The 27429-nt window shown below is 39.2% G+C and overlaps 1 protein-coding gene across 1 annotated transcript in view; it reads left to right on the forward strand.

Annotated features, from left to right (window-relative positions):
- Positions 1-4931: 4931 nt before the first annotated feature.
- IPO8 (importin 8) overlaps positions 4932-27429 on the forward strand; it is a 46473-nt gene continuing 23975 nt past the window's right edge. Inside the window, exons 1-12 of the mRNA XM_068190895.1 lie at positions 4932-5030; positions 13191-13272; positions 15385-15541; positions 16798-16956; positions 17911-18067; positions 19407-19496; positions 19895-19989; positions 20557-20641; positions 22613-22747; positions 23516-23615; positions 25261-25337; positions 26616-26732. Of these exons, the coding sequence (XP_068046996.1) occupies positions 4947-5030; positions 13191-13272; positions 15385-15541; positions 16798-16956; positions 17911-18067; positions 19407-19496; positions 19895-19989; positions 20557-20641; positions 22613-22747; positions 23516-23615; positions 25261-25337; positions 26616-26732 (1338 nt within the window). The 5' untranslated portion in view covers positions 4932-4946. The remainder of the gene's footprint in view (positions 5031-13190; positions 13273-15384; positions 15542-16797; positions 16957-17910; positions 18068-19406; positions 19497-19894; positions 19990-20556; positions 20642-22612; positions 22748-23515; positions 23616-25260; positions 25338-26615; positions 26733-27429) is intronic.

The raw sequence follows: 27429 nt of genomic DNA on the forward strand, positions 1-27429 counted from the left end.
TAAATGCTAAGACTATTTTTAAAAACCACTACAGAAGACCTTTTTCTCATACCCATAGCAGGCCACAATCCACTGGCAGAAAATTGCTATTCTGATCTCCAAAATACCTAAAACTGTTGTGTCATATAATTTTTCCATGATGATAAACGCTTGGGTTGGGGATATCTCATGCTTCTAGACTAATAATTGTTTTGGAAAGCTTCTCAAAGGGCTTCAGAATATTTCAGTGCATTTTCTACTACACAGTTTTAGTCTAGACCATATGTCCAGACCAATGATCTAATTCTTTATTCTGCTTCTGGACAAAACAAGTTGTATTTACACTTCTTTTTCCTCAGTAATTTTTAAATGAAGTTGATTGAATCATTACATTAGGAAAAATGCCTTCACTATGTAACGACTATAATCAATTAAAACATACAAAGGGGCATCATCATTCAGCTAAATTTCCTATTGCTGTCTGCTGTGCAAATTGGATGCCACCTAAATTCTCTCTGATTTACCTCTCTTGTGCAGCCTGCTGAAGAGTAAAGGTAAGAAACACTATGTTTTCATAGGGAGTAAATTTCCATGTTTCCTTCTCTTGACATCAGTGAAATATTTGAAAAACATTGAAATTAGAGGGTGTAATGGTTTGGCTGGGAGAGATTTAATTTTAATCAGAGTAACTGGTATGGGGCTGTAATTTGGATTTGTGACCAAAACAGTGTTGATAACCCAGGGATATTTTGGTTATTGCCAAGCAAGCCTTGCACAGAGTCAAGGCCTTTACTGCCTCTCACACTGCCCCACCAGCAAGTGGGCTGGGGGAGCACAAGGATTTGTATTTGGGAGGGGTTAAAGTGAGGACAGCTGATCCCAACTGACCCAAGGGATACCCCAGCTCAGGTAGTGATGATGATGTGTTTAGCAATACAAGCTGGGGGAAGAAGGAGGAGAAGGGGACATTTGAGCTACGAAGCCATCCGATACATGTGGTGGAGCCCTGCTTTCCTGGAAAAGGCTGAACACCTGCCTGCCCATAGGAAGTGGTGAATGAATTCCTTGCTTGGCTTTGCTTGAGTTTCTGCTTTACCAGTTAAACTGTCTTTATCTGAACGCACAGGCTTTCTCACTTTTGCCTTTCCAGTTCTTTTCCCTGTCCCACTGGAGGGGAGTGGCTGTGTAAGGTTGAGCTGCCAGCTCATCAGGGGTTACACTGTGACAAAGGCTTTCTTAAAGTTTTCAAAATTCTAACGGACTTGTGACTTTTGTGGGTTTTTTTCCAGGGCATGGAAGTGAGGGGTGATGATGAATAATCTCCCACCACTGCCATGGCTGACTCCCTGCAGCTAAGGAAACCTCCATCCTGCAGGCTGCAGTGGTGGTGCAGAGAATATCACTGCCCTGTCCTGCTGGTTAAGTTTAGGTACCTCTTCTTCCCTGACTGCTTTGTTATCTACAGCTACTCCAACAAAACAGTCAGCAAGGGAGATGGCTTTGGGATTTCTGATCAAGGGCTTGTGTGTGGAGGATTGGAATACATTTATCTGCTGCACATCATCCTTGCTAGCTCTTTATTAAACCTATATTTGTCTTGTGAAGGATATGAAAAGTCTGTTGTGTATTATTGGAGAAATGCAGTACCATAACCAGATAAAAATGAATTAACTCTAGTTACACACTTGTTCTCTAGTTACACACTTGTTCACAAGTCTGTGATCAACTTAATTTTCTCCCAACTATAAACAGTTTTCTTAAGAATGAGAAGAACCTTATGTATTTGTGGATTAAATGTTTCCTGGCAACATTGTACTTGAAAAAATAATATTGTGAAGTACTAATCTGGCTGGAAAGTATTAGTTCATACAGCTTTTGGGCCCTAGAGTAAGGTTTGAGATGTGGTTGGTATGGAATGAAGGCTTTATGCTAAGTACAGATCCAATCACTTTAGTGCTCATTAGTTATCATTTAGTCATTAGTTTACTATAATGAAATAAACCCTGCATTGAGAGCAGTGGTTTGCTTTTAGCCTGTAGCACATCACCCAGAGGAGTGCTCTTTTCTTTCTCACGCTTTTTCAGGCGTGTCTTTTACTAACAGCAACTTACACCCAGGTGCTCTTCTAAAGGGACTTGGTTGGCATGAAAAGAAAGGGGTTGTTCCATGCCACAGAAAGTGTGTTACGTGCAGCTGAGACCTCACCAGAGTGTATTTCAAAGCCACCAAATGTCAAAGGACTAATTGCAAATAGCTGGCAACATGTAAGGCTGTTCAAGTTTTCCCCAAAGTTCTTGAATTTAGTACCGTTATCTTGATGGCATCTCTGTAAAGAAACAAGTCTAATTTTTGTTCAGGTCAAACTGGTTACTTTGAAAATCCTTAGTTTCACAACTGAATTTTAAAGTAAGATTGTAATAAATACTTTACAAAACTGTTGTCATAGCACACCTGGAAAGATTTGGAACTTTAAAAACCCCACATCTTTGCGTTATCTCCCTATCTCCCTCATACTATCATTATTTTTTTTTTCCTTACTTGCATACTGGTGCAACTTTGATTTAATTTGTTTTCGTTTTTTAATATCTTTCACATTTGATCTTCTATCACCAGCAGGTAGAGGGCTGACAAGAAAAATCTCTGAATTTTACCTCAGATTTTTTATTTGCAGAGTAGCAGAACAGATTAAAAAAACCAAACCATTCATTTTAAGTAGATGAAACCCCAAATATTAACAGAATCTTTGCTCTAACAAAAAGGCTTATGAATTCTTGCTTACAAGTAGTTACTTTCATCCTGTAAGTTTTTGAAGTCACATAAAACTATTTCAATTAATGACTAAACTTATTTTTAGACGAACATAGTCACTGGTATCTATGAAGGTTCATGTTCTACAGAAAGAAGTATTGGGCATCCAGAAAACCCAGGGAACAGGCAAACTACAATGTTTGCAACACTGAAAGTACCATTTTAAATGCAAGTGGTAAGTGCAATAAATTCGTTTTAGGAAGATGTTATCATACCCTTTAAGGATATTCTGTTCTTTATTGGTATGTTTTACATCACTAGCTCTACAGAAGTCCTTCAATAAGTAAATTTAATAACTTTTAAGTTTGCCTACCACGGATGAAAACAAAGAAATGGAATGAAACAGAACTGCTCCTAAACAGGCCATAACATGTTAATTTGGGAAAAGGGAATAGAGATACACCACTACAAATCCTTTAAAGCAATCTTGATTTGCTATGATGGGGAATCCAAGATTTTTTAAGTGGGCAGTTTTCCCTGGACAATTTATTACCTTAATCAAAATGGGACAGCAACAAAGAATTACCACAGTTAATAATATATACACTATATATAACTAACGTTTTGCACTAACACTGTTTTTGTTTGAATTTTATGAGTATTACTGAGTGTACTCTCATCTGCTTTTAAGAAGAAAGGGAAAGGTCAATGGAAGTCAGTGATTTCTTGCTAATGCTGTACAGCTGCATCACAAGAGAAAGGAAAAATAATGATCAGGTGTTCTGCAACACTTAGGTGATGAAAACCACAAGAGAGTGCACAATCTCCCCATTCCAGGTAGGTGCAGTTTATGGTGACAGCTGGATTCCTTTTTTGTTAGAGGCAAAGTTACTAGGGGACATTAAAAAAAAAAAATAAATCACTATAGTGCCAGCTGCTTTAACATTTTGGTTTATACTGTAATTACAATGAACAAATGACATACTGTCCAACTGTGTTATTAAGACACCTATATAATGGGATGATCTTGTAATTGCTGTAGTGTTTCACTCCTCCTAAGCACAGCAAATAGTCTTTCAGTTCTTCCAACCAGTTAATCACATGTCTCTGGTTTGTATATATTATGTGAAACATCACCTGCAGAAGTAACCAAAGGATTTGGCTCACCAAAACCGCATTAGTCAGAGGTTTTCCTGGTCTATTTACCTGAGAATTACGCCTTTGACAGACATCTTTCTTACACCTGCACGGATGCTTAAATCTTCCTTTGGTTCACCAGCATGTTCTAGGGTTTAAGTGGGGAAATAATAGGCAAGGGGTGGAGAATCAGGGTGGGGCAGGTGTTTTGAGTTTTGAAGTGTTAGAGGGGGTGTTTGTACATTCCTGACAACCTGAGGGGTAAGCATCTCCCACCCCCTCTCACACAGAAACAGCATTAAGATGAGCAAACCCTTTTCAGGTTCCACTAATCTACATAACGATGAGGACGAGTATCACACAGAAACCTGCTCAGAAGCGGAGTAGGAATTATGACGTGTGACCCAACTGTGCGTTTTAGTAAAATCCTTGCAGCAGATTTCTGTCTTCCTGTATGCTGTCAGTCGTTCTTGTGCAGGACACATCGCTGAGGCACCTGGATAAGTGAGACCAATGCCAGTTCTCCTCCATGGACCTGACCTCATCACCTCGCCCGGTCCCCGTGTTCTCACTCTTAATAATTGTGCGAACGACTCGCGGGACAGCACATACAGAACACCCAAGTCTGGCATGAAAGCTGAAAAGCTGCCTAGAAAAACAGAGTAAACTATTAAGATAGAAAAATGGGATTTTTAAATCCGAAATTAAAAACAACCCGCGCAGGGCGCGGCGGGAGCCGCCCCCGCCGTTCCGTACAGCGACATGGGCGCCCCCATGGAGTCACGGCCCGCAAACCCCACCCCCTGCGAGCCCTCCCGGCTCACTCCTGTCCGTACAACAAGATGGCGGCCACCTCTCGCCGACCCCTTCCCGAAGCCAGAAGGCGGCGCCGCGGCCGTAAAGCAGCGCCCGCTTCCCGATATCCAGCTGTCGCAAACCGGTGAATGGCTGTGGAAAGGGGCCGGGGGGGGTGGGGGACGCGGGCCCGCGCTGGTGGCACGGGGGGGCGGCGGCGCTAGCGGCGGCTCCTCCGCGTCCTGCTGCCCCGGGAAAGCGCTGCTTGCCGGCGGGCGAAGCCCAAGATGGATCCCAACAGGATCATCCAGGCGCTGAAGGGCACCATAGACCCCAAGCTGCGCGTCGCCGCCGAGAACGAGCTCAACCAGGTGAGCGGGGACCCGCGGGCGGCCCGCCCCACGCGCGGCACGGGGGCGTCCGGCGCCGCCGGCAGGGGCGGGGGGCGACCGCTGCTCGGCGCCGGGACCGCCCGCCCGCAGCGGCGGCCGGGGCCGGGGCCGGCCGGCTCGCTGCCCTCGCTCGGCGGTGACCGCGGTGCTGCGACTCCAGGGCAGGCGCTCGGCGTGGCCGGGGCGCTGCCGCTCGGCGTTGGGAGGGATGACATTGATGTGGCCCTGCGCGGGTCGCGCCCCGGCGCTCACGGGACGGGCGGCGGTGACGCTCGGGGGCGCGTTCTGTCCCGTTCGGCACGGCGAGTGAAACTTGGAGGAAGGCGCCTTAGGTTTCACGGACACTGTATGTCGTGGTGTCCTGCAGTTAATCGTAGAATTACAGAATATGCAGAGTTGGAAGGGACCCATCAGGATCATCGAGTCCAAGTCCTGGCCCTGCTGCCCAACACCATCCCCAAGAATCTCACCATGTGCCTGAGAGTGTTGTCCAAGCGCTTCTTGAGCTCTGTCAGGCTTGCTGCTGTGACCACTTCCCCGGGGAGCCTGTTCAGTGCCCCGTCACCCTCTGGGGGGAAAAACCTCCTAGAGTAGCGGCAATATGCACGGAATGAAACTGTGACCCCAACCTTTGAACGTTCGAGAAAAGAGAAAGTTCCCTTGCACAGCATTAATGAAACTTTCATTTCTATGCTTTGATGGGATATTTGATCCATTCTCTTTGAGGACTTGGGATTTTTTGGTTGTGTTGGTGTGTTAACAAAAGAGTCAATGAGAATTTGTTGTCAGGAATTACGCTATTCAGGATTGCTCCTCCAGCTTAGTTTTATATTTAGGCAACTTAAAACTCCTTCTGAATTAGATATAGCTAATCTTTGCTTTAGCAGTTGGCATTTACTAAATGCCTTTAGTAAATCAGTGGATTAAATGCTGGACATTGAAAATGCTCCTGTGGATATTTAGATAAGGATGCAAGGCTTTTTTCCTTTTCTTGGCATAGTTGCTTTGAAAATCCATCAGCATCTGTTTTTATCACCTACTGTTAAGGGCTGAGAGGGAAATGACAAATATTTGTCAGCAGCCTGTTGCACAGCAGTCAAAACAACAATACAAACTACTGCTACCACAGTGTTCTGCTCAGAACAAAGAGGCAGCTTCTGGGTTCCTGGGTCCTGCTCCTAACACTGACATCACCAGTGAGCACTGGGAAGTTCAGGAACAGTCTTGAAAGCATTTTAAGACTGAGAGCTGTAAAATGTTCTAAGTTTAAGTGATGGATAGCGCAGTTCTCATGAAAGACACAGGTTTTAAATTCAAGAGTGCAAACAGACCTACGGAGAACAGGTTGAGATGAAGATTTTTCTTTTAAAATACTTGATGCATTTTCTTCTTTCTAACTATTATGAAGAATGAATCCTGGAATCGAGGCATGCCTCTTTTTGTGTAGGTTTCCTGTTACCAGGTGAAGCCTGATGTATCTGACATAATGTGCTGAGGTAGTGCTGGGTTTAACGTGACTCTTTGGAGGAGAGGAACAAAAGTACTCCTGAGCAATGTTGCTCAATGTGGGACTTCGACATCTTGAAGCTTTTTAGTGCTTTTGAAGCAAGGCTTCAAAGCGATGGGTCAGACTCCCCTCCCTTGTATCTGATGGTAGTGTTGACATGTCCCTGTGTTCCTGCGAGTGCTGGAATCCAGGTGCTGTTCTAGCATTTTTCTTGTTCTAGCAAAGGGACCAATCCCCCAAACAAACAGAAAATTCTGTGTCGATAAGTACCTGAAGTGGTGATGGAGCCCTTGGCTGAACAGAGCAGGAGTCACCTTTGTTCTGTGTCGTAGTTGCAGGGATGCTGCTCTTGAGACAGGTTCAGGGGTGTTGAGGTAAAAATTGCCTGTGTTGGCTCATCTGCAGTGTACATTGGCATTCAGCTGTGAATCCAGGTAGTGCCGTGAGTTTCCCAGACACTGCAGTGTCCCAAGACAGTGCCTGTCTGTAGGCACTTCTGTGCTGTACGAGTACAGAGTTCTTCAGAACAATATCCTAATAGTCCTGACTCCACAGTTTGCTTACAGTGTAGAGCACAGGGAAATGGAGTTTGCATGAATGAAAGCTTTTCCACCTGTAGAAGTCTCAACATGTTTGAAAATGCTTCTTTCTCCTCTGTATGTTCCTGCACCTGTGTAAAGATACACCCAAATCGGTGAATTTGCTCTCTGCCTTCCGGATTATCACCTAACTGCATTCAGACATGGAATCACGATTCCTTTTTTTCCTCTCCTTTTTATATCTATTAGAAGGCTGCTTGTGAATTTTCTTCCTCTTGCAGCTAGAAACAAGTGTTGGTTTTCAGCCAAAATTGGTTTATAGTGCATTTATATCCATTTGGGCCAATCTTACTTCAGGTTTCTTGGTACCCTCTCTGACAGATTTATCAAAGGCCTCCCCTAGAGGCCTGTTCTTCTAGCCTCAGCAGGCTATGTTTCCTTTGCCATATCATAAAACTGAATTTATGAAATTTAGTAATAGGAACACAGGTCTTCTCTGCACCAATTTCCCTTTGAAATAATCCTTCTTGTGGAGTCTGGTCATTTGTGATTGGAGTGTTCCAGAAAGTCTTGTACTCAAAGCTGCTAATACCTCATTAAATACTAAATCTACAATTATCTTCTTTGTGTCCAACATCTACATGTTTCTTATCACTCAATATACCAAAGTCCCTTGATCCTTTTATTCTGTTGTTTTCTTCACTCAGAAACCTCCAGTTTTTAGGAGAAGTTCTGTCATCCTTGGATACCTGACCGTGTACTTTGGCTTCTTACCCTACTCCATTTTTGTTGGTGCAGTTCTATAGATCATTCAGTTCTTAGTAGGATTTTTCTGTTCTTTCTCCTTGGTTGGTGCTACTTCAAAATCATTAACAAACTTCACTTCTCTCTGTGATCTGAACACAACTGTAAGCGTGGGATTTATTTGAAATCTGATTCTTGCTAAATTAGAGCAGTTTCCTGCCAGGTCAGTGTCTATGTCATGTATTGCTGTCATTTCCCTTTTAGCCTCTTGGGTTTCTAAGTGTACATGTCTTTCCATCCCCCTCTTTTTCTTTTGTACCGTTGCCCTGCCTTTTTTTAGTTCAGCTTTATAATGTAATTAGCATGCACTTGATGATATTTATCACTGTACTTAGTAGAACAGTTAGTTACCATACCAAGAAATATATTCAGTTTCTGCGCATCATTTGTCAGTCTGTGTTCCAGGCTATTACTCCTGTTACATCTGTCTCCTGGACTTCAAGGACTTTTGCTGAGTTCATTTATTTATTTATATTATATTTATATACTGCTTTCATGTGCCAATTCTTGGAGTACTGTGAAATATACTTTACTGAATGTACAGAGTTATTCTAATTCCAGTTCAGATAGGATTTCCATACAGTTTTTATACATTAATCTTCAGTGGCCCAACATGCTGTAACACATTCCTTTGGCCTGTAGCAAAGGAGAAAACAAGAACTCGATTGCAGAAATACAGTTGGGCTTTTTAAATATTGAGTAGGAGTTACATAATTTGGCTTTGACAGCAACTGAGTAGCAGTGCTGGAAGAAGTGTGAAAAGATTACCCAAAAGCAGAAGAATCCAGAATAAAGTTTGGCTTCCTTCCATATCTTTCCACATCTTTGTTGAGCTGGCTGTTAAAGTAGGCAGGGATCTTAAGACCACTCTGTAAGTGCCAGTGAGCATTTCATGATACCAAGAGGGAGAAATCTGAGACCAATTTGATGAGGAAGTTGACTTAGATAATTAAATGTTATGTGGAAAGTGAAGTATCCAGTTTGATACTGGATGAATTTGGCAGCAGAACCCATACAGGTTAGAAATTCAGGTGGGTTCTTACACAAACTTATTTTCACTCTGTATGAAAACAGTGTGTTTTCCCCTCCCTACATAGTATCTTTGCATATAGGCAGGGAAAGAAAAAGGTATCTTTTGAAGTTCTGGTTTGTTTTAACAACTGTCTGTGACTGACTGTGAAGGAAAACAGAGAGTGAAAATGCTATTAAAGACTGCAGAAATACTCCTAAGTTTGCCAGTGGAATTTCTAAGTATACATTTTCAGTACACAGAAACAGAAAATAAGACTTGGTAAACCAGGTAGCTGAGCATTTGGATCAGATGTATTTAAGCCTTGAAAATATCTTTGTAAAAAGTTATTTGTTCATAGGTTCAAGGTACAAATTTCTTCTGTGTGTTTGTTTTTGCAAACTAAGATGCAGTGCCTTGTTTTTTCAGCGATTTTTATGTGCCATACTTGTATTCAGAGGTATAAAAATGATGTTTACTACTGGTGGAGAAGGATGATCTGGGCTTGCAGAACGTGAAGGAAGGCTTCCAGATCTCCCATATCCGTTGTCCTAGAGTGTCCTGATGTTTTGCAGGGGAAGAGGCACCTTTCAGTGCCATTCTGCACTCAGGCACTGGAGTTGTCATCAGTACAGTGGGAAGGTTCCTGACTCTTGTGGTTCTGGAGCAGTTGTAGTCTTTAAATGTGACAGCAAGCAAGACACAAGGATAATGCTTCATGAAATGAGTTCAGTAGTTTATGGTGCGTGAGAACCTGGGAGCCAAATATGAACATTAGATGTGAAAAATATTTGCTTCAGTCGGAGATTTTGATACATATTTTGCTACGTAGCTCTCCTTGTATTTTGCCCCTTTACAAGTGATGGTCTTCATCTTGGTATTGTTCAGTGGCCCATCTGAGGTTCAGTTGTGTGTCATATGTTCTGTACCTAATCAAATGGAAGAGGAGATAGGCAGAAAAAGATGTGTTCTCTGATCTTTTGAAGCCTGGAGCTGTGATGGTGACGCAGTGAAGGATACATCAGGCCAAAGGTGAAGGAACAGAGTGCAAAAAGCTGTGCAGCTGCCGTGCACAGATCCTGAGACAGTGGACACAGATGGAACAACATGCATGGGTCATATGCATCTCTTCTCCACTGCTGTAAATATACCCAATTATGCCTTCCCATGCTGTATGCCTCTCCTAGCGTAGCTGCTAGCCTTGCACACTGCTGTATCCTATCCTCTTAATCCCAGTGGAAATTAAGTGAGATTATCTTTTAAGATAAATGCTCTGATCTGGAATTCATACAAGAACAGCCTGTATGTGTTTTACACAGCTTTAAAAGAATTGCTCTTTGTAAGTACTCAGTGAACGTTTGTCTTTCAAAAACTTTCACTTTCTCTTTCAAAATAAACATGTGCCCCAGTGGATCAGCATTTTCAGAAAAAGTTTTACCAGATCCCAACAGTGTGGGTTCAAGGCAGTGTAATTATTCACCAAGTGCACAAGGCACGGCGCTGTGTTGTGGGAGTTGTGCTGAAGGTCTATTTCAGCCATCTGGTGCCTCCCTGTGGCTCCTGGGCATGGCTCTTCAAAATCTGCAGATAGTTTTGTGTTCCTTCTGTGGCACTGACAGTATTCCTACTCTCCTTTTGTTCAGGTGCAGCTGCAGTGATATAAAGAACTGTCTTGTTGAACTCATCCAGCTCTAAGGTCTCTTCCATGTCCATTTCCATGTCCATTTCCATGTCCATTTCCATGTCACAGTATACACCTGACAATTGCTCTGCACCTGCTCCTGTCATAGGTCCAGCTTTGTTTGCTGATGTCTGGAGCAACGCAGGGAAGGGACACATCCCAAGATCACAATTTGCATGACAACTAAACAGACGAGAATGTGCTGGTGTAGGAAAAATGTTGCTGCATGCAGCTTTTTAAAAAGTCCTCTGTTCTAAAAAGTGCAAACAGCATGTAGTTTTCCTGACGGGGTTTGTTGCTGCACAAGTGAGCAGGATGTAATTTGAGCTTCACAAATACAACAGAATCGTGTGTCTCGTTTCTAACGTGGGCTCACAGTGTCTGTTATCTCTACAGTCTTCTTGTTTCTGATAACGAGTAGTAAACAGAGCTATGTAAAAATGTGAATTACAGGCACGACAATAGAAGGGAACAGAAGGATTAATGGGCCTGGTGATTTCTGTAGGGGTGGTGGTGTGTGAAGTGTAAAGACATGCACATGGAGCTGTGCCGGTGGGGATGACCCCCTCGGGGACACTGTGCCTTCTCTGCGGAACAGGGCTTTTGTCACTCCGGGTGCTTGCTGAGTGGATCTGGCACGGAGGCAAATAACCATATTTGTGTGGATCCTGGCAAAACTTCAGGGAGAGCAGTTGTTCACCAGCACGAGTAGTACTCATAAAGCTTCCTGACGTAGCAGTGATTTTAATGTAGGTTCAGTAAAAGCTGTTAGGACAGGGAAAGGGAATTCATATTGTTTAGGCTGTGTGCAGCCTAAATGTGGTACTGGTAGGATTGCAGCAGGAAACCACCACCAACAAAACGACCCCCCAAAGCTGCATTTTTAATTGGTGTGTTTATAGTAGTAAAAGCTTGTAGAATTGGTCTGAGAACAGTGTACAGGCACTGTTGAGAACAAAAAGGATGGTTAGAGTTCATGCATGGTTTTAGTTTTCTGTGCTGCTGCGATTTCTCGTGCTTTCTTATCTCCGTGCAACTTGGGTGTTGAGTGCTGGAGGATGCTGCAGTCGACTGTGGCCCTGTCAGAACCCACCAGTGTTGTCTAGTAGTGACTGAAGGGCAAGCTTTGTACTCCAGGATACTGGATTAAAAGGTGATCTTTGGAATCCAGTATGCTTCAACAAGTTCAGCATGTCTGTAGATAAATGGAGTTTCTGTGCTGGATGTTACAGCTTTTACTTTAATTGGAACATTTCTTAGGGATAATTAAAGTTTATAGAGAAGGAAATTGCAGGAGAGTATGCTTTTGATTTGCCACTACTGCTTTTATCTCAGATCTAAGATTACTCTATAAACATCAAATGAGTCTCTGAGTTAGAATTACACCATCATTATAGTGAATAAAATGAGGGCCAGAAAGTTAAGTGATTTGGTGAAATTACTGAATGATAGTGTCGCGATGCAGCTGGGACACTTAGACAGTATAAAAGCAGTGTAATTTTACCTTGTTATGGATATGGTAGATCAAAGAACTGGGGACATGAAGGGCAGAAAGTATCTTTTATTTCACAGCTTTTGAATGAGGCAGAGTTTATGGGAGGGTGTTCTATACTTGTGCTTTAAGCACAACTCTGGGAACAACCACAAAACTGCCAGGCATAATCTAGTGGGAAGAAATACTAGAAATACTATAAAAAGGTGAAATACAGAAAGCTGCTGCCATCTAGCCCCAAAAAACCTCTCTCTTTGAAGATAAAACACATGGATCCAAGGGATGAAAGATCTAACCTACCACTACTGATCTGCCAAGGCTTTAGTAGTAACTGCACCACGCTGAGTCAGCGATTCCTCGATGGAGGAGCCCTAGTGGATGGCAGCAGAATAATGCTATCAGATTGTCACATCTTTTAAATCTGGTGTGCTTTGCTCAGAAGTTCACTGAGCATTGTTTTCTCTTTGAAATTCTTCAGCTGCATGGCTGATGTAGCATTTGAAAAGTTCCCATGAAGGCTGTGGGTTTTAAAATGTTATCTGCCTACACTTGATTTTAATTGAAAATGCTTGTCCCACTGTTTCCCCAGATTTTATTGAGATGCACTATACATCTAGTTTGCTAAAAGATAATTGTATATGGTTAATGCAGATGCTGTTTATACTTGAAAACAATTCTAAATGATTTTTAAAGTCTCTTTGCTATTGCTGTTGTACCACAAACTATTTTGCTAATAAATGGCATGTATTGGTGAAGCTTGTCAATGTCCATTTGACTTACAGGGCTAAGTTGAATAATTCAAAGACAGATATCTAGTGCTTTTCACCATATATTCTTAGAATTATTTAAATATTTATTATCACTAATCTCTAATTGACACCCTTTTCACATTACTTATTCTGCCTATGTGCGGTTACATGCTTTGCTTTTACAAGTAATTATTTGGATTTCTGCAGATCTGGGTAAATTCAGTTCCTGAAAACTTTCATACATCATTAGGAGGATGCAAAAGCAGTGCAAAATCCTTAGATTGTATTCCTCATTCAGCATTTGCTAGTACAATCTACTTTAAACATAATGACTTACTGTGTTGTCTGTGTGTTTCAGTCCTATAAGATCATCAACTTTGCTCCAAGTCTGCTGCAAATCATAGTATCCGATCAAGTTGAATTTCCAGTGCGTCAAGCAGGTGAGTTAGAGCCCCTTGTTCTGTTTTCTTTCAGTCAGTCTGTTACTTGAACAGACTCTTGAACTGTTGCAATGTAAGACAGTTCAGGTTTGTTCTGAAGGAGGAAATGAAAAGAATCTATCTCTGCTGTTTCTTTCCATCATCAGGGTCAGCTAAAACCATAGGTATAGGATAGAGTCCTACTTTGCCTTTTCCTGTGTGTATAGTGATCCCTACTGGATTGCTGTGATACTGACAGGAAAAAAGCATGAATTCTCAAAACAGAGAACCCTTAGGTATTATTTCTCCTGGTGGTGCAGAAGTAATGGTGCCAAGACAAGTGTGAATTTAAAAATAGAAAAAGATATCACATTTGAGTACACATTTCTCTGTTTGAATCTCTTTTCCCTGGAAAAGTGAAGATTTCTGAAAAATGGAAATCACTCCTTAATTCATAGATAAGGGAAGCCACATACATTTAGTCAGTATCTTGGTGACTTAAATAAGTAGATATGAAGGAAGGCCACATCACTGATAAGTCGCACAGTTACAGTCTGAGCATGTCTGGAGGGATTGCTCAGCTGTGTGTGTGAGTTCAGGTATAGTGGTGCAGTTAACTTTGGTGCATACATTTGTGGAAGATCAGATTCTAAATTCTCATAACCCATTTTAACTACTCCTGTGTAATATGTTTGTCAGATACAGAGACTGTTGACTGTTCAGGTCTTTCAGTAAATTAATTAATACAGTTTCATTCACAGCTTTGTTTTTATCCTGTGGAACAGCATTTCCCATAGAAGCACTGGTTTTTTTGGTGGTTTTTTTTTTTTTTTTTTTTTTAACAGATCCCATTAATCCCCTGAGTGCTTTGGAGCGTGCTGACATATTCTGTTTGTCATGCTGGCCTTTATTTTTTCAAAGCTAATCCAACTTTGAATGGTGTTGTTAGTCCATTCTGTAGTAAAGTTTGAGGCTTTATCTAAACTCCGTAAGGTCATTTTTATAAATTAATCTCTCATTTCAGTACCATTCAGGGAAAAAACAACTATATAGAATGTAATTTTTTTTTTTTTTTTACAGAATAGGAGTGTAAAATGGAAAAGCACATTTAAGTCATATTTGCAAGCCAACAGATTTCCCTGGGAATTTTTTAAAAGCCAAAAATTTGTATAACAACGAGATCTATGGACAAAATAGATTAAAGTCTTGGGCTGGTCTTTCAGGACCTGTTTCTTGTCTGACTAGTCTGGCTTGTCATAGACAAAGAGCTGTTTTTCCTCTTGCTCCTATAAAATACTTTACAGACTACATGTTTCCATGCTTTACAATTTCTTATCACCAAAAGAAATTATTGTACCCAAGGATATCTTATTTCTACTTTAAAACCCTAGCTAGTAATCAACCAAAACAGTGTCCAGGCATAAGAGTTTATTAAGAACATTCCTTTAATGCCTCATAACCATATTTCTTATGTATCCTAAGAATGCCTTCAGGCTTTTAGTACTGATGCATAAATGCTGCTTTATTTTCTGTTGAAGATTAGCTTTATTTTTCTTGTTTTTTTCACATGAGACAGAAGGAAACAATTCGAAGGTATTATGGGAAATCCTAATAGTGAAATAAAGCTTAGGGAATTCACAAGAAACGTTTCTGCCTGAATAGAAGGTAGGCCACATGCCAGTTTCATACTGGGCATTTCCCCAAGCAGAGTGTCCCATCTGTGTGTGCAGTGATTTGTTTACACAAGCTTTCCAAAACATTACTTACTGAGCTTGAGTTGTTGTTTTAGGAATGAGTGAAAACACACATAAGTAGATTTTTGTTGGCTTGTTTAGAATGATGGGATATTATTTTCATATGGAAGACTGCTGCAGTAAAAATGTACCTTGATAGATGCTGATGGAAATACTATCCTGGTCTGTTCTAATCAGGTGCTTGAGGCTGATCTTGTGTGGAATCATAACAAAAATGTTCTTCTGATTCAGCTGTACTCAGTGCCCATAATTGTTAAGAATTCAGGCGGTGGTTTTCAGTTGCCTTTTCAAATCTTTGTTCTACTTTTAGCCATTCTACATGTTGAGCACTGGGCAATGTATAAAATTAAACTATTTTTTCCCCACTGTCTGTCCTTAGCTGCCATTTACCTGAAGAACATGGTGACACAGTACTGGCCGGACCGTGAGCCACCTCCTGGAGAAGCAGTTTTTCCGTTTAATATTCATGAGAACGATCGGCAGCAGATTCGGGATAACATTGTAGAAGGAATCATTCGTTCTCCTGACTTAGTGAGGTACCTTACATTGCACAGAGATGTTTCTGTTGCTCAGGTTTTCAGACCTACTGGTCTGATGTTGTTACTGTGAGAATCTCATTGTTTTGGGAGATGAGCCAAGTACTCTCTTTGCCAAAGTAATAATAACCTGTTTACATTTATTCATGTGTGTTTTTCAGAAAAGTAGTAACCTGGCAGTGAGCCCTGTGATGTGGTTTGTCCTCTCAGGGTGTTGTTCAAAGTGTCTTGTAACACTTGCTGTAGTATCAGCCTGTCTGCTTGGCTGATTCAAGGCAGATAGTATATACAGGACTGTGTGCAATATGGGATTAACCATTCAGGGAAATACTGTCCAAGATTCCTTTTTACTAGTAGCCCATTTCTTAATTACTTTATCATTTTTTATATGTAACCTCACTATTTAACTATGTATTACAGTTCTTGGTTTCAGGTGTTAAAAGAATGAAGAATTTTGGTTCTGCTTTTGCTGGAAGAATAGTTAAGAATCACAGACATACTACCGCTAGCATTTTTCACCCCTTTAATTAAAGTGAAGCTGATAGGATGGGAGCTGATATTTTCTGCAGGCTTTGTTTTTTCATTGCTTAGCAGAACTAAAAGTATTTCTCCACAGGCTCTAGTTCAGTGCTGCTCAGTTTTTTAGTCACACCTCAGTTTAGTCAATCAACAGTTCTGTCTTGCTCACCACTGTGAGTGGCATCTAAAAGTGTGTGGCAGGAGAGAAACACTAAGGTGTTCTTTAACTACTTGGCTCTGCCATATGCTTTAGAGGTTGAGAAAGTGCTGTTCTAGAAGATCCCAGGAAAACTGCAATTTTTTGAGGAACCTGTGGCTTGGATCATAACACAGGCCATTATTCTTTAATGGAAACATACAAATTTGTGCTTTTGTGGCTGCTTTCAGCTTGATAAGCAAGTATAAATATTTGTTGTCAAAGCACAAAGCTAGCTGGTTCCATGAGCAATTAATTCTTCTAAAATACTGCTTGAGACATGTGAAGAGGGAGGAGGGAGGGAGAAAAGTAGCTAAAATGTTCTGATATATTAGTTTATTCCTTAAAGTTAAATCCTGTTAGATTTTTTTCTTTTCCTCTGCTACTTCCCAGAACTCTTTCAGTGCTGTCAAAATATGTTCGATGCTTATGACATAATATAGGTATTGTAGCCAATAAACCAAGATTTGGGATTTATTCTTCAATTTAAACACTATGCCATGTCCTTACTCACTTACTTTTTTTTTCTCCTCTGCACTAGAGCCCAGCTGACAATGTGCCTCCGTGCTATCATTAAACATGACTTCCCTGGCCATTGGACAGCTGTGGTAGACAAGATAGGATACTACCTGCAGTCTCCAAACAGTGGGAGCTGGCTTGGGAGCCTCCTGTGCCTCTATCAGCTGGTCAAGACTTATGAGTAAGTTGATGACCATCAGTAGATGAAGAATTGGTACTTTGTCTAATTTGATTATAGAAATTGACATTCTTAAGAACACTGGCAGTTCTACAAGGGAATTCAGATAAAAAATGGGAATTAATAATTATCATATGCTTCCTTTCCTGCAAATAAATGAAAAATATTCATCATCTTTGTATCATTAGTGAATTGAAAGCAGAACTGCCAGCAATAATCTGTGTGAATTTACTGAGACTTTTTTCTTGAGGTTTTGTACTTTTGATCTGGCTGTAAAAAAATTCCTTAGGATTAGAACTTTCTTTGTTTGAAGATACCCCAAATTCTAGATGTATGAATACAAGTTCTTTTCAGCTTTTATGTCATGAATACAGTGCTGTCATTGTCATATACTGCTATTGCATATTGTTATCTGTAGCATCCTCCTGGTTGTCTAAATCCATAAAGCATAAATTAGGAGCAGTGTAGTGGGGCTTATCACTCTTTTTATTTTGTTTTAATTGCCTATTATTAGAAACATATGTATTAGCCACACAAAAGAAATGTAAATGGAGAAAGAGAATCTTTTCCAAAGCAAGGAATTGTCTTTCCCTTTCAATGGCTGTTCACTCTCATTTGTTCAGCACCCAACTTGGGTTTAGCATTGGTATGAACAGCAGAGAAATTCAGTCTGCTCCTGTGAGGTGACAATTCAGTAGTAAAGAACAGTAGTTCTTCCTCTCAATAACTGCCTTTGTGAAAGGCAATGTTTGTTGTTTTCCATTTTTTTATTTACAGGTATTTTTAGTGAATTTGCACAAAGGGTTTAGATGGGGGTTAGAGAAGGGGAGAGTGATTGAGTTCTGGATATTCTTTTTTTTGTTTTTTTAGGGCACAGAAATGAAATTGTTGGTGGGGAATAGGCATTAGAATCACCAGTGTGTAGATCCTGGACCAACATTTTTGTTTTCATTGCAGGTACAAAAAGGCAGAGGAGCGAGATCCCCTCATAGCAGCCATGCAAATATTTTTGCCTCGGATTCAGCAGCAGATGATCCAGCTTCTGCCTGATAACTCCCATTACTCTGTACTGCTTCAGAAACAAATCTTAAAAATCTTCTATGCTCTTGTTCAGGTTGGCATCTGTGTAGAGTAAAACCAAACTTTTACTTTGCTGAGCACTATGACCCCTTTCAGTACATTCAGAGCTGTGATTGAATAAGAATTCCCTTTTGGATGGGAAAAGTCATGTACAATAAACGGCTGTTATAGAAATAGGATATTTATAGATTTTTTTACTTTAAAGCTGGTCACATCATTGCCCAGATTAAATTTTTAATGAATGTAGGGTGCTTCTGCTCATTGTATCTGTAAGCTCACTAGAGATGTGTTCCTACTTTTATAAAGTTGCACATAGCCTGATACGAGCTGCGTGGGTATCTAGATGGTGTGGTTGGCCTCTGAAAGTGTCAGTAATGAATATTGTAGTGTAATTGTCAAATGTTACACTTCACTAGGAGGCATTTCTCATTACCTGCTGAAAATCTGGCAGATGCTATGTATTGAGGCACATGCACTTTAGAGAGATGAGTTTGGCTTTTACTGAGATGAGTTTTGTGAAGGAGTACTTACAGACAATCAGAAACCAAACCAGATCCTTCATAAGGAATAGCCTGAAAATTCTTACTGAGTGTTAAAAAGCTAAAATAGTTTGTTACTAAATGTATGGAGAATTTAAAAAATACCACAATCCTATTTTTTTTTCAGTAACTTGCTGAATATCTTTACTTTCCTTTGGATTTTGTAGAGAAGTGAGGTTTACTGGATAGTAGCTAGGTAGTAGTAGTGAATCACAGAATCACTAGGTTGAAGAATCACAGAATCACTAGGCTGACCTTCAAGATTATCGAGTCCAACCCAGCCCTAACACCTCAACTAAACCATGGCACCGAGTGCCACATCCAGTCTTTTTTTAAACACATCCAGGGATGGTGACTCCACCACCTCCCAGGGGGGACAATTCCAGTACTTTATCACTCTTTCCGTAAAAAACTTTCTCCTAACATCCAACCTATATTTCCTTTGGCACAGCTTAAGCCTGTGTCCTCTCGTTCTTTCAGTAGTGAGTACATTTTGCTTGCTAAAATGCTGTTGTTTGCCAAATAGTTTGCCAAAACCCTGTAATACTGATATTGCTGTAATCCTAAAAAGTACCTGGGCTGTTGTGAAGAAGAAAAACAAAGACAGTTGGCAAGTTCTTAGGCCAAGGAACTTTCCTCAAATTATGTCTGCTTGGAAATTCCTTTTCAAATTATACTAAGAGAGATGCAATTAGAGTAGTGTTGATATGTAACCTATTTGGTTTTAATTTTACTTAAAACCTCATCTTCCTTAGAATGTAACTGCTGCAGAAAGATCTGCCCTTTACAGAGAAAAAATAGTATTTCATACCTGTGTTTTTTCCCTTACTGCAGTATGCATTGCCCCTTCAGTTGGTGAATAACCAGACTATGACTCAGTGGATGGAGATCTTCCGGACCATCATTGATAGAAATGTACCACTGGTGAGTTTTAGCTTTGTAAAGACCTCTGAAACTTGTGTGTTGGCATTTGAGGAACAGTCAGGGTAAAGATTTTCTTAAGTGTTTTTGTCTGAAGATTCTTATCCTTGGATTTTTGAGCCAAGGTGATGTAGTATTCAAGTGTATTTGAGAATTTACATTTTTAAAATACGCATAATTTTGAAATTAAAGTACAGGCATTGTGCAGGTATTTCACATACACATTACACTGCCTGACTAAGATAACTGAAAATTCCTGAGTGTCATGTAACTGTTAACAGAATCAAGGCTTTAGTCCATGCTGTGTGTTTATATTAGTTTACTGAGGAAGGAGTATTTAAAGCATAATTGCTTCTCGGCAAATGAGGTAACTAATTTTAAATAAATACATTTGTTTGTAGGAGACTTTGCAGATTGATGAAGATGATAGACCAGAGCTGGTGTGGTGGAAATGCAAGAAGTGGGCATTGCATATTGTAGCTCGTCTCTTTGAACGGTAAAAAACTGATTAAAACCTAAATTTGGGTTACAAGTCTGTATCATTACTTGACCTGCAAGTAGAGAAGACAGTTTGATCAATTTAACAGCTCCTGGTCACTGAAGAGGTTTTCCTGCTGCTGTCCTCTGCCTTGCACTGGCACAACTGCTGGTCTCAGCTCTTAGTGAAATGATTTGACTCCCTTAAGATGGCAAGAAACTTGCCCCACAGGAAAAGTAAATCTATCTAACTACATATTTAATTTACTAAACTCAGCTGCAAGTGTTTATATTCTCAGACATAAAGGCAGGGGAAGATTTGAAAAGAAATCCATAAACATGGAGGTTACAGAGCTTGCGACAAAAAGCCATGTTTACTTGAGTATAATACCTTACCTTGGGATAATTTAAGAAAAGGGAAGTGAGGTGTTACATGGGAAAGGATGGCTTAGAAGGAACCTGTGGTAAATTTTTCCTTTGCTGATGCAAGACCACTCAGGGTCCTGTATGGTTTAGGAAGTACTGTATTTTCCTGGCACCATAGACTTCTTACAGTGTAAACATCTGTGTTCTTTTCCTTTTAAAGATATGGAAGTCCTGGAAATGTAACTAAAGAATACTTTGAATTCTCAGACTTCTTCTTAAAAACCTATGCTGTGGGCATACAACAGGTAAGCACAGTTCATTTTTTATGAATTGCATTATTTTGACTGAAGAAATGTATTACTTTTTAACAGTGTGCTTGTATTGAGGTTCATTTATTGAACAAAAATGATGAGAGTCTGGCAGGTTTTCCTTGTGGTGACTGAGAAGTACTTTAGAACTCAGTGCCATACAGCTGAGGTATAATAACACAATTTTTCAGCAACTCAAAAAACCGTGCAGGAAAACTCTCAGGAAAGGTGAGTGCTGATAAAATGGTATTATTGTCACGTGTAAGCACTCTAGATACAATTGAGAGGAGCACTCGGTGCAGAGGCCTCATTTCACAGAAGGGTGTATTTTCGGGCCTGTCTTTCTCAAATGTTTTTGCTGCAAAGAACTTAGGCACCCTAATGATACTGTTTTATTTCAGGAAGATACAAGCAGATTAGAAGATGTCTGGAGAACAGCAATGAACATTATTTTATTCCTGGAAAGCATATTATGTGAAAATATAGCATAAATTCACTGTTTGCAAGGAAATTATTTTTGTTAGAGAATGCTAATTATTTGTGTTTAACATGGTGTGTGAAGACAGTCCAGTTCTGATAAAGTTGCTAAACAACTCTTACTCTTCTTCTGATAAAGTTGCTAAACAACTATTACTCTTCTTCATCCAGTCTGACAACAGAATAGTTTATCCATCAGGAAGAACTGAGGAGGGGAATGGTTGTGATAAGGCTGTAAGTTAAATGAAAAGGGAAATAGCCTAATATCTTTTCTTGCAAAGAAAATAATATCTAGCCTAATATCTTTTCTTGCAAATTCCTTGCAATGTGTAACTCCTGAGCAGAAAAACAGACTCCCATGGGCAGTTATAATTTGAAATACTTAAAATTTGTCTGTTAAGGTATTATATGCTGCAGAGGAGACAGTTTAGCTTTCAAGATAAATGTACTGGAGGATCTGCACATTTCTTCAATTTCTGGCTCTTAAATAGTGATTTATCATTATTCTTAGCAGAGTTAATAAGAATTCTGTTGTGAATATTGCATTACTAAGCCTTTGTTACTAATTCATCAGTTGATAAGTCTCTATAAGATACAGACAGTTCTTGTCCTTGCAGCATTTCTTATAAAAGACTTAACATCAAACTTAGTATTCCTAATGAAGGAGCTATATTCAAAATAAAATTTATTATAATGTTCTGAAGAATTACAAAGCAGAATTGTTCTGCTGAAAGCATATGACTCAAATTTTTGTTATGCATTGCCCTTGACTTTTATTGTTATTCATATATATGCCACTTCTTTGCACTTACTAATAATGCACCTGCCATTGGTGCAGATTAGTAGCTTTGTACTGTGTTTTTTTCTTATTAGAGGACACTTTTATACCAAGGAAGCTTTGTGTGGTAGAGTTTGTAATAGCATGCCAGGTGATACTATCTGATGGCTACAATAGGTAATTTAAGTTAAGGGTTTTGCGGCTCTTCTGATGCAGAGGCTTAGTTGGACCTGTTTTTCTTTCCTAGTTTAGTATTTCTATTCTCTTCACTCTTCTTCCAAAGTAATTTGTCTTCTTTAGGGACCTGTCATTAAATATGAATGCAGACACCACTTAGCAGGTATAGAAGCCACCGGTTTGAAAAGCTCACTGTGCCTTTTCCTTACCTATTCCAAATTTTGCTGAGGCCTCTGTAAACTGTGAGCCTCTCACTATTGAAGTATGTCTTTGGTTTATAATCACAAGTGATCACATCATAGGGCTAGTAGTAAAGGTGGACATCTGCATAAATGTCTGCAGGATTAGAACCTTGATATTTAAATTATTTATGATTTTTGGATCAAAGGCATTATAATGATTTCTAATGCTAGAACATCTGCTGTAAAACTACTTTATCTGTTCATGTATATTCAGTGAGGAAGTGCACTGTATGTTTATGCATGAGGCAGAATTTTCAGTCTTCATTCAAAAATAGCAATTTGTCACTTCTTTAGGTTCTCTTAAGAATCTTAGACCAGTACAGGCAAAAAGACTATGTTGCACCACGTGTTCTTCAGCAAACACTGAATTATCTGAACCAAGGGGTGATTCACTCTATAACATGGAAGCAAATGAAGCCACACATACAGGTCAGTGCTTAAAACCCAGTCATAAACGATGCATGTCATCAGAGGGATTAAAAAACACCCCCAGTCCCCCAAGTTTTGTGTTTTTAAAGAAGGTTTCTTGCATCATTCAGCAATTGATCTGGAAAATAAAATAGCATTTCTACACAAATGTGGTTGTGTTTTGTGTTTTGTATATATATCCTTTTATTGTAGATAATGTTAACTCAATCAAAGATTCTGTTCCATAAGTTCTTAATTTGAGTTTTTACAGTCTGCTGGAGAGTCATAGTGTTCTGGCTTTTATTAGATACTGGTGTTCAGAATTATCGTAGATTTTTGATTGTAATGCAAAGATAGTGCACAAAGAAAACATTCATCTAAGAGGAGCTAAACCCTCTTCTAAAGACATGTCTTATAAGTGAATTAAAGAACAAATGAAAAGTGATCTTCCTGCTCTTTTATTTTTTCATATTATAAGATCCCCTTTGTAGTTAGTTAATTCCATGAGTTTTAAGGGGAAGGACTCTGAAATCCATTCTCATGTTAAGTATTGCATTGGTGAGATCCTTCTGCAGAATGTATTATTCTGCTGCTGTCTGGGACTGTTTCAAAATGAAAGTACCTATAATACTGTGAATTTGTTTCTGGTAGACAAAATAAATGTGTGCTGCTTAAAGGAATGTAACTCTCCAGAAAAATAAGTCTAATAAATTAGTGCATGGTGGAGGGCAGCTGTACTGGAATTTAATTTTATGTGTACTTATGTGTATTTGGCTTTTCTAAAATTAGACTATAACAGAAGAGGTGATATTCTCTCTGATGTGCTACAAAGATGAGGATGAGGAGCTCTGGCAAGAGGATCCATATGAATATATCCGCATGAAATTTGGTAATTTGGCTTTATTTTTTGCTTTCATCATAACTGTACGCTGTAGTTCCAGTGATCAGCCTGGCCACTGTAATGTCTCTCTTCACCTGAACAATTGGAAGAAGCTTTTTTCTTAAATCTCACCAATCTGTAGTTAAAACCAGGTGGCAGATCGGGTGAGTTTAGGCCATTTGGCTGGTAGCTTTGATCTAAATGATTCTCTCAGAGCTTTTTTCTACTTCACACATGCTCAGAGCAGCCCAGACAGACTGACTTGCTCCCTTGTTAGTGCCTGTTTCAGAATCCTGACTTGCAGATGTGCCAGTTGTTTGCAGGTTCCTGCAGCTCTCACTTTGACCAGGAGAGGCCTGACTTACTCTTTCCCTGTTGAAAACTGTCAATGCCTTCAGCGTTCTTCTGCCCCTTATTACTACTCAATTGTAAGATAATTAGATATATATATTCTTTCAAAAGACACAGTGCAAAATCTTGGGAATAACACATAGGGCCATATTATGAATAATTACATTTATGAAAAGAGTCATGTCATTGAAAAGGAGAAAGGTACTTTAAAAGTACAGCAATTTTAGCTGGAAAACTCCTACGAGCCAGGCACCACAGAGATAAATATGTGGCATTTGGGAAATTTTAATTAGTTGATTTGGGATTAGTGTATGTGAAAACAGTATTTAAATATTCATAGAATAATTTAAAAGCTTGGAGAGTTGTTATGCAACAAATTAATTACAATATAGTGTAGATCACTAGGGTATAACTACATCCTTGATTTTTGGTATGTGAATTCAGTTCTTTCTGTGTAAGTAGTGAATCTTATTTTTATGTGTAGCTGAGGCAGTTAAATACAGATTCAGATTGTATCATGGAAAGTAAAAAACTACTCAAAGTACATAACACTCATGTATCAATGTACATTAAATGGAATTTTTTTTTGGAGACACTTTTTTGTTTGGAACAAGAATTCCAGTGGTCTGGTAGTATTTCCTAATGATGTTTTATCTTAATGTTTTTGGGAAAAGTTGGTGTGTAATTTGAGCCACATTTTAAGAGAGCATTTTGAGATCTTTTAGTTTGATTCAATTTGTGTGGGGATATTTGGATTAGAACATGTTTGCAGCACAGAGCTTTTTTTTTTCCAAGATGTAAATTATACTTTCAATATGAACATTGGAGATTTAGTTGCAATAAATGAATCTAAAAAACTTGACCTTTCAGCAGCTATAAAGCTACTCCAGATCTAAGTAGATTTTATGTTCAAAAAAGTTTCCCATGAGGTTTTAATAAAATCAAGTAAAAAATGTGTACATGTGGTATACAGATGGTACTGGAGTGTATTGTTCTTATAGGGGTTTTAATTTTAAAAAGAGACAGGATCCCTTGTATATGGTCTCAAAAGAGGTAATGAATAAATAGTATATTCTTAATTAAGGGAATGAAGAGTGACAGTGGGTTTGCAAGGCAAGAAGTAAAGTGTGTGACATAAACTTGGGTCTGACTCTTTAACCAGGAAGTGAAGACAATCATGTCAATAATTTTGAGGTTATACATTCATCCAGATTTTGTGATATCCCCAAACCAAGATGGTTTATAAAAATTATATTAGTTAGAAAATAAATTTTTGTTATGCTTTTTTCTCCCCATTTTTTAGATGTATTTGAGGACTATGCATCCACAACAACAGCAGCACAGAATCTCCTTTACACTGCTGCAAAGAAGAGAAAAGAGGTATGAAACCAGTGGCTTTTAATTATTTGAATTTTCCTTAATAATGTTATTTTCCCCTTATATTTGAAGATGCTACAAGAAGCTATATTTTCTTGAAAAATATACTTGCTGCTACATAGTCAAATGTTTCCTGGCTGAATGCTGTCATTTTGGGGAGAGTTAAAATATGGTGTGCATAAATACTAAGTGGATTGTTCTTGAAGATATAAAATGCATCTGCCAGATACAAAATGGGTTGGAATAGATCTACTGGAATAGATTTTCCCAGGTTTACAAACAGCCTCTGTCACAGCTGTTCTCAGCATCACAAACTGTAGCGGGACGGAAAGTGGATCTGATCCTTATTAATTTTCACTGATGCTATTTAAAATCCTTCTTATCAGCAATGAAATTAGCAAGGACAAAGCCCATTCCATATAGTTACCCTTTAAATGAGGACATAACTTTTCTGTAGATCTTTCTGTATTTACAGTGACCTGTACAAAAATACCCAAGCAAGCCCTGGAAAGCACAGTTGGCTAAAATGGCAAATGTTTTTCTAGGTTCCATTTTAACATCCAGTAATCATGGAGCTCCATTTCCAGGTGGATTTTCAGAGGAGAACACAGTTTTTACATTAGGTGGAATGGGTGGAATATGACCTTTTTACTTTTTATTGTCAAAACTGTTCTTGTCCACTGATCTTCTTTCTCATTTTCATAATTAGTATTTAGACCATCCCAGTGGCATGTTGGAAAAGGACATAATGGGTGTGGAAATCACGTTCAGCTGTTGGTTTTGCCAAGAAACTTTTCTAAGTCTAGTCAACTTTAGAAAATACTGCCAAAATCAATAGATCAAATTAAGTTTGAGATTTTAGTCCAAGCTCTCCTTGCGAATATATATATTTTTTCATAGATATATGCACACACACACATGTATTTATATTTATGTGTGAGACAAGCCAGAAAAGAAGAGAAAAAGTGGGCGAGGTGGTGTTTGAGCCTTTTGCATTTTCATCACTTTTTTTTATTTGCTTCAAGACAGTGACAAAAATACCTTACTTGCTGTTAGTAATGAGAAATTTCATGGAGATTAATCTAATTTTGACCAGTTTGGCTGAAAAGTTGAAAATTCCAAAGTTTTAAACTTTAACTATTGAAAAATGTTGCATTTAGTACGTCACATTGCTTTGGCCAAGACAAAATTTCTTCTTGAAAATGTCATATGATTTTTTTTTAAACAATGCTATTTAAATAACTTGACTAAAGGGGATTGTGTGTTTTCTGTCCTGCGCAGGTATTACCAAAAATGATGGCATATTGCTACCAGATTCTGACAGAGCCAAACATTGATCCAAGGAAAAAAGATGGAGCTTTGCATGTTATAGGATCCCTAGCAGATATTTTACTGAAGGTAAGTGGGTAAAGAAATGAAAAAAGTTTGCAATTCTTGCTATCAACTGTGATTTAAAATAAAACAGTCTTACTTTGTAAAGTATGATTAGCCCTTAGCCACATTTATAAAGTCTGTAGAGAGATTGCACTCTGATTGCAATCAGAATATGAGAGTCTGTTTATTTTAAAATATTAACATTCTTTCCTGGTTTTTATATCACAGTTTTTATACACAAATCTTCCTTCTCACATTTTTCCAAAGCTCTGTTTGTTTGTTACACAACAGTCCTTTGGTCCCCTCCTGCTTTACTATTGAAATGGGAGTGTTAAGAAAGCAAACATGCATTCCATCAGCAATATTGCCTATGATTCTTTATGGAATTCCCCAGCAGCCTGCACTGTTATGGGCTTCTTCTGGTTCCAGGAAAAGGTTTACTTAACATGTTACAGGAATGTTCTGTCTAGCTTTCCAACTTTTTCACTCTTCAGCAAGTGCTTTCAGTCTTATTTCATCTGCCAGTTGGGAGTTTTGAAAAAAGCTGGAAAGAACAAAAAGCCTTCCTCCATTTCTTTTATAGACAGCATCTTCAGAATTTTGGGTACATTTCTGGATCTGAATGCAAATTTAATGCACTCTGTTGCTCTCTGATTGATACTGATTACAGTTTGCCTGGTGCTTTGTAAATGGTAGAGTCCAAAATACGCCTTTGCTCCAT

This window comes from Anomalospiza imberbis, chromosome 5 (assembly GCF_031753505.1).
Source record: "Anomalospiza imberbis isolate Cuckoo-Finch-1a 21T00152 chromosome 5, ASM3175350v1, whole genome shotgun sequence".
Taxonomy (NCBI): domain Eukaryota; kingdom Metazoa; phylum Chordata; class Aves; order Passeriformes; family Viduidae; genus Anomalospiza; species Anomalospiza imberbis.